General features: G+C 46.8%; 1 protein-coding gene across 1 annotated transcript in view; it reads left to right on the top strand.

Annotated features, from left to right (window-relative positions):
- STYXL2 (serine/threonine/tyrosine interacting like 2) overlaps positions 1-9,546 on the top strand; it is a 26,940-nt gene that overhangs the window by 7,669 nt on the left and 9,725 nt on the right. The window contains exons 3-4 of the mRNA XM_045297952.1: positions 1,716-1,947; positions 4,202-4,419. Of these exons, the coding sequence (XP_045153887.1) occupies positions 1,716-1,947; positions 4,202-4,419 (450 nt within the window). The remainder of the gene's footprint in view (positions 1-1,715; positions 1,948-4,201; positions 4,420-9,546) is intronic.

The following is a 9,546-nucleotide window of genomic DNA, read 5'->3' on the forward strand; positions in this document are numbered from 1 at the left end:
AGGGTGAATGAATGTATTCCTGAAGAACGAAGGCATAGTAGGTCAACATTTTCAAGCAGTGCCCTGTTCACTGGTGACCCTGGGGTACAAATGGATGCTGAAGAGCTTTCAGATTTCATGAAAGTCTCACAGGCTGCACATCTGAGAGAGAGCGAAGAAGGGGACATGTTTGGGTTTATATTTCTTCTAAAGAAAACCCGGGTTGTAGAAAATCAAAGGGAAGACTGGGTGCTGGGAGAGAGGTCAACTTTAAGTAGGCCGGGTTGAACCAGGAGTGTAGGGAGACAGTGGAGTTACGGGTGTGGATGAGGGGACTGGGATGTTGATTTTTAAATCAAAAAAGACGAGATCAAAACCGCAACCTGCTGAGGAAGGCAACACTGTATATTTTAATGAGGCCCGGGGTTGCGGAGGTGGGTGGAGGTGGGGTGGGGGTGGGGGCATGTTATTATCCAAGTAGAGGAAGGAAGGAAGGAAGGAAGGAGAGGGCCTTCAACTTTTGGAGTTTCAGACCCCAGAGAGCTGGAGGAGAAAGCTGGATGGTAGAAAGAATAGGAAGGCTTCTATTTTTAAACAAAAAAGCACCGGGATTGTGGCTGTTTTCTTCTTCGTGCCTTTGAAAGGCTTCAGCGAGCATTTTTAGCGGAGAGCAGACAGGGTGTGGGGGCCACCAGGTGGTTTCCAGAGGGAAGAGATAAACTTGAAGGCAATAAGAATTCCTAGCTCTGAAAAAAATGAGGACTCCCAGAATTCCCGGTCGTTGAGCAGCAAGCCTCGCTTATAGACACCTGTTATTAGCTCCTTCCTTGGACGACGGCGGGTCAGATCAATTTCCCAGAATCGGAGCGCACTCCCACCGCCAGCAGGAAGGATGGCTCACCCAAAGGTCGCGTCGCGCCTGCGTAGCCTCCTCTGTGCTTTCCTTCTGCTCAGCAGTTTGGGCTGCGCCGTGAAGCGAAAGCTATACCTCCCCCGCCGTCTTGTCTGCTTTCTTAGAAACTGAAAACATCCTACTTGAAAAGTCTTGAACAAACCTATGGGGAAGAGAAAAAGGAAGGTTGAGCCCAGACACGGAGGAGTTAGAACGTGGGTTCCTTCGGAACCTCAGCTTGCCTGGCCGCCTGTTGCACAGAAAGGGCCTGGGTCCTGTGGAGTCTGTCATTGAAGCTCCAGCCCAACCTGTCCAAGAGCCAAAAGGCTGGGGATGACGGGTGCTCACATTCCAGTCGGGGACACGGAGACTAAAATAAATAAGGGAGTGAAACGGGCATGTGGTGGCAGTGATTGCTGTGAGTGTTACTTTTCCCTAGGCTCTTTGCATTTCATCTCAAGAGTGAATTATGTTATGAAAGAATATGATTTATTCATTCAGTAAATATTCCTGAGCATCCACTTTGTAGCAGGCACTGTGGGAGTTAGCGGCATGGCTCAGACAGATACCTAGTATTTCAAGACTTCAGTCCAAGGTACCATTCAGCTTGAGAGGAAATAATGGGCCGGGGAACCAGGGAAACATCCCCATTCACCCATTCCTACACATGCTTCTGCTGACCCTGATCACAAGCGGCCAGGGCGGTGCAGTGGCCCCCCTGGCCTGCCTGAAGTCCTTTTAGCCAATGCAGCTGGCAAAGTGGCCAAGAGTTGACTTGCCCAAGTAGCTGGGAAAGCCAGAGTCTTCCTACCCCTCTGATGAGGACGATGTCTCTCTCCTGCAGAACTCAAGCCACGAGGCGTCAGAGCATCCTCCGATTGCCCCGGCCTGCTGGAGTCTGCCGAGCAGCTGCTGGTGGAGGACCTGTACAACCGTGTCAAGGAAAAGATGGATGACACCAGCCTGTACAACACCCCCTGTGTCCTGGACCTGCAGCGGGCCCTGCTCCGGGACCGCCAGGAGGTCCCCAGGAATGAGGTGGATGAGGTCTGGCCTAATGTCTTCATAGCTGAGAAGTGAGTCTGATTCTTGGGGGCCATGGCCCTTTGTCCCACCCCTCTGGTTAGTGCCTAGGAGCGATGAAGCTCTCCCACCTTTCACCAAAGGACCCAATAGGTGCGTCCAGCAACTTGAAGCTGGCTGACCACTTGCCCAGCCCTGGTCTTGGAGAAAGGTCATCTACTAGCCTGCACACAGAGGTCACCAGGCGTAAAGCTAGCTGGGTGCTTATTCCCTGCCCTATTGCCATAGACATCAGAGTCAGGTCCCTCCAGCTGCTTCTGTGGGCTTCCCTCTCTGGGCTACAGGTCCCTACCAACTCATTCCCCAGCTGTCACCCCTCTCCTGGCACCTGTCAGAACCATAAAACAGGACACTCAGAACCCCTGATGGTTCTGATATATATATTCAACATAGGAGAATGTTCATAATATAATATGAAAAATGAGGTACAAAAGAATACATATTCAGCACAATGCTAATTGAATCATACACAGAGGTGTATACATGCTTTTACACCAACAAACTAGACCAGGAATGTGATCGAATGTTAGCAGCACTTTTTCTTTCTGGGAGGTGGTTTTATAAATGACTGGCATTATCTTCTTTCGACTTCCTTTGAATTGTACACGTCCTATTATAAACATTAATTCCTTTTATAACCACCAGGACAAATGTCAGTTTTTGAAACACCTTAATCAGCTCAGCAATGATTTCCAGAACAAAAGCAGAAACAACTCACTCACGTCCCATTCCTTCAGGGTCTTTCCCACGCATCATTGGTACTGATAGGTTCATCAGTGAAGCCAATATTGGCTGATCCATTGACTACTTAATGATATAGTCATCTTGTTTAATTATTCCTATATCCCGAAGAGAAGGAGGTAGATTGGGTAGGCTGCTGGGAAAATAGCTTTGGACATTGGATCTTGTACTCCATCGTGAAATAATCAGTTGTCTAGAGCCCAATGCCCAGAGGTGGGCACTGAATAAAACCCACTGCTGTCCAGGCCATCCTGTTTCATAGTGACTGCAGGACCCAGTAAGGCTGAAGAGGGCAGTCTCACCGTTCACCCATGGGGCAGCTGGTGAGTTTGAACCACCAATCTTTTGGTTAGCAACCCAAAGCTTAACTTCCTAGGCCACTGGATCTGTAGGCCCAGAAACATTCACATCCACATCCACAGTCACCAGGAAACCCAGGGATCTCCAGATATCCCTAACTGCCGGGCTCTGCTCTTCCTGGGACAACCTTGTCCTCAGAACTTCTTAGAACTCCAAACCCAAACCAAACTCCCTGATTCCCACTCACAGCGACCCTGTACTTCTTTGGTGACAACAAACAGCACGAGAGACCAGGACTCAAAATCACTGGCTCTTGCCCCGTGTCTGTTGCTTTCTCAGTGCTGGGAACTTATATGAGCATCATCACTCTTTGATTCATTTTTATTGTCTTCCAATGAGAATAAAAGTAGTTGTCCTATTTACTTCTGAACTTCATTAGGTTAAAAAATTAATGCATATGAAAGCACTTTGGAAAATATATACACATGTCAACATAAAACAGCATCTTCCTGTTGGATGTTTGTCTGCCATCTTTGTGTCTTGATGAATGTCCATCCCAAGGGGTGGTGTGTTTAGACCAGGCATGCTCTAAGGCAGTGGTTCTCAACCTTCCTAATGCCACGACCCTTTAATACAGTTCCTCATGTTGTGGTGATCCCCCACCCCCGCCACCATAAAATTATTTTCGTTGTTACTTCATAACTGTAATTTTGCTATTGTTATGAATCGGGCAACCTACGACCCGCAGGTTGAGAACCACTGCTCTAGACCTTTCAAAGGTTTCTGGTCTTGTTCTCCTCTTCACCGGCCTTCCTCTGCCTGGTCTCCATAGCTGCTCTGTCTTGCCCTTGTTGGGTCATTGGCTTCTTAGACCTTGTTTGTGGTGGGCCCTGCATGCATCAGCGTCCAAGGAGGCTACTAATCCAAAGGTTGGAAGTTCAGGATCACCCAGCGGTGCCTTAGAGGACAGGCTGGACTATGAAAGGTCAGGTCCTTGAAGACCCTCTGGAGTCGCTCCTCTCTGCACACGTGCGGTTGCTCTGAGTGAGTCAACCTGGCACCAACTACCCCTGCAGCCAGAGGAGGGGCTCGCCCAGCTGGAGTCCCCCTGGCCTGATGGAAGCAGGCTCTCACAGATGGCGGTCCTACAGCAGGGCCCCTTTCTAACTTGGACTCTGCCAAAGATGTCCCTGTCTTTCCCCATAGGAGCGTGGCTGTCAACAAAGGGCGGCTGAAGAGGCTGGGGATCACGCATGTCCTGAATGCTGCTCACGGCACCGGCGTTTACACGGGGCTGGGGTTCTACACAGGCCTGGAGATCCAGTACCTGGGTGTGGAGGTGGATGACTTACCCGGGGTGGACATCGCCCAGCACTTCCGAAAGGCTGCAGAGTTCCTGGATGAAGCCCTGCTGACCTACAAGGGTGAGAGTTGCCTGCCTGCGCCCCTTGGCTAGAATTCTACAGGGGGGGGAAGGTTCAGAAAACCTCCTGATTGTCTGCCATTTCTGGAAGTTATCCACCTTCAAAAGCTTATGTCTCATTCTAAAAAGAAGAGAGAGGAAAAGACAGTCATTCATACCATTAGTACTTAATTTGAGGGTCTTACCTATGCCAAAAGGAGCCCTGGTGGCATAATTGTTGCATGTTAGGCTGCTAACCACAAGGTTAGCAGTTCAAAACCTCTACCTGCTCTGAGAGAAAGACAGGGCTTTCTACTCCCGGAAAATGTTACAGCCTAGAAAGCCCATAGGGGAAGTTCTGCCTTGTCCTTTAGGGTCACTATGAGTTGGAACTGACTCAATGGCAGTCCGTTTTGTTTTGTGTTATCTGTGCTAAAGGTCCTGGGTGCCACACATGGTTTGCACTTGACTACTAACCTGAAAGTTGATGACTTGAATCCACCCAGTGGCACCTTGGAAGCAAGGTGTAGTCATCAGTTTCTGTAAAGATTAGTGTCAAGAAAGCCCTAGGGAGCAGTTCTACTCTGTAACACCCAGGATCGCCATGAACCAGCATTGACTCAATAGCGATGCCTTTGTTGGGTTTGGGAGTGCAGTTCTAGGTTCTGGGGTTTCTGTGGTAGAAGAGATAAACAAAGCATCTAGCATTTGAATCTTCCACTGTAGTGAGAGGAGCCGGAAAGGGGGAAAAGAGCAAGGAGAATGTCAGAGAGCAATAAGCCTGGAGCAGAGACTGTAACAAGTACGCTTGGTTGGCTTCTTGGAGAAGGGGATCAAGAAGGCCTTTCTGGAAATAGATGAAAGAACCAGGAGGCAGAGAACATTTATAGAGGTCGAAATACAGGCATGTACATATGTAAATATATATATAATGGGAATCGAGTTATGTATTCATATCTATATGTTAAGAATTAAGGTTGCAGAGGGACATTGGGCCTCGACTCGAGTACTCCCTCAGCACAAGAGCACTTTGTTCTAACGATCCGGCATTCTGTGATGCTCACCTTCCTGACACAATCGCTGAAGACAAAATGGGTGCGTAAGAAAATGTGGTGAAGAAAGCTGATGGTGCCTGGCTATCAAAAGATATAGTGTCTGGGGTCTTATAGGCTTGAAAATAAACAAGCGGCCATCTAGCTGAGAAGCAACAAAGCCCACATGGAAGACGCACACCAGCCTGTGTGATCATGCATGAGCTGTCGATGGGATCAGGTATCAGGCATCTAAGACCCAGAACAAAATCCTACCCAAGGTGAATGGGGGTTGGGCATGGAGTGGAGACCCAATGTTCATCTATAGACAAGTGGGCTTCACCTCACAGAGGGGGTCACAGGGAAGAGATGAGCCAGTCAGGGTGCAGTATAGCACCAATGAAACACACAACTGTCCTATAGTTCTTTGGTGCTTCCTTCGCCCCACTATCAAGACCTCCATTCTACCTTACAAACCAGATTAGACCAGAACATGCACACTGCTACAGATAAGAGCCCACAACACAGGGAATCCAGGATAGATAAACCCCTCAGGGCCAAGGATGATGATGATGATGATGATGATAATAGAGATACCAGGAGGATTAGGGGAGGGTGGGGAGAGAAACGGGGAATTGATCACAAAGGATCAACCTATAACCCCTCCCAGGGGGATGAATAATGAAAAAGTGGGTGAGGGGCAACGGTGGACGATGTGAGATATGAAAATAATAATCTATAACTTATTAAGGGTTCATGAGGGAGGGTGGGTGGTGGAGGAAGGGGGAATAAATGGGGAGTGGATATCAGGGGCTCAAGTGGGAAGAGAATGCTTTGAAAATGACGATGGCAGCATATGTGCAAATATGCTTGACACAGTGGATGAATGTGTGGATTGCGATAAGAGATGTAAGAGCCCCCAATAAAAGTATTTAAAAAGAAGAAGAAGGCAACCTTTCTGAGGAAGTGGCATTTAAACTGTGTGACAAGAATGAACTGAGCATGGAAAAATTCAAGGAAGAGGATTTTGGCCAAAGACACTGCTGGTGTAAAGATCCTAAGGTGGAACGAGCGGTCTTGCTGGGTTTGAGGATCGGAAGGCTGCATGCGTCATATTGGGAATGAGAGCTAGAGTGGTGGGGGCTCTGAGGGGACAGAGGGCGAAAGGCCAAGTTAAAGAAGTTGAAAGGTGTCTGGGGAAGGGATCGAAGAGATTTCTCTGACTTAGGCTGTAGGAAAATCACTCTCTTGGCTCTGGAGAATGTTCTGGTTAGGGAGGTATGGGTGGAAATGAGGAGAGTGGTGCTGAGCAAGGCTACTATTGTATGCAGGTTAAGAGACAGCGGGAGACTGGTCTACAGTGTATGAGACAGAGGTCTCCCTGAGAAGGGGCGTTAGCTCATGAGAGGCAGTCTAACATTTAAGAGCCCAGCTGTGGTGATGAGAAACCTAGGTTTGTGTCCAGCCTCACTGCTCGATACTCTGTGGCCTAGGGCAATATGCTCTATCCCTGGGAACCTGTGCCCCCACATATGGGGAGCAAAGATGAAAGAATTTCCTACTCCTAAAATGGCTTTGAGTGATAAGTAAATAAATAAAACATAAACACCACTATTAGGATCACTTTGATCCCATCACAGCACCTACCAATACTTAAAGTACAAACCAAATACTTAAAAAGTGATGCCATTACTGTCATGAACAATAATATGAATGGTTCTGGGGGAGGGTGCTGCTTAGTGGTACCAGTGTCCAGGAAGGCTAACTTCTAATTAGAATTATACATATATTTATTGATGTAAACACAAATGCACTGCCACTGAGTCCATTCTGACTCACGGTGAGCCTGTAGAGCAGAGGAGAACTTCCCCTGTGGCTTTCCAAGACTAACTCTTTATGGGAGTAGAAAGCAGTTTCTTTCGCCCCAAGATTTTGAACTGCTTACCTTGTAGTTAACAGCCCAACTCATAGTCTCTATGCCATCAAATATATATGCTAAATAAATATATAATTCATTTAAAACAGTTTTCTTTTCAATGCTAAACAAACAAAACCCTTTTTAAAAAGCTATCTATTTTCAGCCCCTCACAACACGTGCACACCAATGATGTTCATGGCAGCATTAAGCCCAGAGCCCAGCGGGCGAAGCAACCCAGAGGAACAGACAGAGAAGCTGGGACACATGCATGTTCTTCAGCCATTGAGAGAATTGCAGCTCCGATACAGGCCAGAACAGGGGTGAACTTAGCCAGACCCAAAAGGGGTTCTCCTTGTTCACGCTGATGAAATATCTAAAATGGGCAAATCCGTCATGACAAAAGATGATTTGTAGTCAGCTGGGCTGGGCAGGGGTGGGGTGGCGTGGGTGGCGTGGGCCTGTGGAATGAAAAAAGCTAAGGCCACGAGAGGAAGACAAATTGAACCATCCAATCATTGGGCTAATGAGTGAAAATCATTTGAGATCATTTAAGTGGCTATAGTGCAAATAATAATTTTAAAAGTTTAAATCTATCCAAGGGGGCTTCAGAATTTCATGGGAAAATGCAACGAGAAGATAATGGAATTTCCCCACAAACTCCTGAAGCTCCCCTCCCATGCCTATGAAAGACTGAAACCTTTAAATATCACAGTGGCTGATTTTGCCAATGATCTTACTAGGAAAGCCTTTTAATATTGAGATGCCATGGCACTCATGGAAGAAGATGCAGTGTTTTAAAATTCTAATTTTTGCCTGAAAGCACAGATTTTATCATCATCAGCTGTCAGTTTTCATCCGTTGCTATGAATGACAAGCTCACTTTACTCACTTGCAAGAAAATGCCTACCAAATACCCAAATCTGAATAGCTGTCATCTGTCTGCCAATCTTTTGAGGAAAATTGGAAAATGTGGGGAGTTCAGCTTGCAATGGAAACAACTACACAAGGCCCCTTCCATGGAGGCAAGAACCCGAGTGGGTGCAGCAGAAATGTGTGTCCCCTTCCCATTGGTCACACAGAACACAAAGACACATGTATGCGAAGGATGAGATTTAATACAATTAACCATCTTTACTGCTTTGGCCATAACATTAAAAAAATCATTTTATTAAGGGCTCATACAACTCTTATCACAATCCATACATACATCAATTGTGTAAAAAAATTTTTTACTAGGGGCCTGTCCAACTCTTATCACAATCCATCCATCCATTGTATCAAGCACATTTGTACATTTGTTGCCATCATCATTTTCAAAACATTTTCTTTCTACTTGAGCCCCTTGGTATCAGCTCCTCATTTTCCCCCTTCCTCTCTCCCCCACCCTCTCTCCCTCATGAACCCTTGATAATTTATAAATTATTATTATTTTTTCATGTCTTACACTGACCGATGTCTCCCTTCACCCACTTTTCTGTTGTCCACTCCCCTGGGAGGGGGTTATATATCCATCATTGTGATTGGTTTCCCCTTTCTCCTCCCACCTTCCCTTCCCCTCCTGGTTTCACTACTCTCATTAGTGGTCCTGAGGGGTTTATCTGTTCTGGATTCCCTGTTTCCAGTTCTTATCTGTACCAGTGTACATGCTCTGATCTAGCTGGATTTGTAAGGTAGAATTGGGGTCATGATAGTGGGGTGAAAGAAGCATTAAAGAACTAGAGGAAAGTTGTTTGTTTCATCATTGCTACACTGCACCCTGACTGGTTCGTCTCTTCCCCGCAACCCTTCTGTAAGGGGATGTCCAGTTGCCTACAGATGGGCTTTGGGTCTCCACTCCACACTCACCCTCATTCACAATGATATGACTTTTTGTTCTGGGTCTTTGATACCTGATATCTGATCGTATCAACACCTCGTTATCATGCAGGCTGGTGTGCTTCTTCCATGTGGGCTTTTTTGCTTCTGAGCTAGATGGCTCCTTGTTTATCTTAAAGCCTTTAAGACCCCAGACGTTATATCTTTTGACAGCCAGGCACCATCAGCTTTCTTCACCACATTTGCTTATGCACCCGCTTCATCTTCAGCGATTGTGTCGGGAAGGTGAGCGTCATGGAATGCCAGGTTGATAGAACAAAATGCTCTTGCATTGAGGGAGTACTTGAGTCGAGGCCCAATGTCCATCTGCTACCTTAATACTAAA

The sequence above is a fragment of the Echinops telfairi genome, unplaced genomic scaffold, assembly GCF_000313985.2.
Source record: "Echinops telfairi isolate 266 unplaced genomic scaffold, ASM31398v2 ScPeMD7_7424;HRSCAF=8462, whole genome shotgun sequence".
Classification (NCBI taxonomy): domain Eukaryota; kingdom Metazoa; phylum Chordata; class Mammalia; order Afrosoricida; family Tenrecidae; genus Echinops; species Echinops telfairi.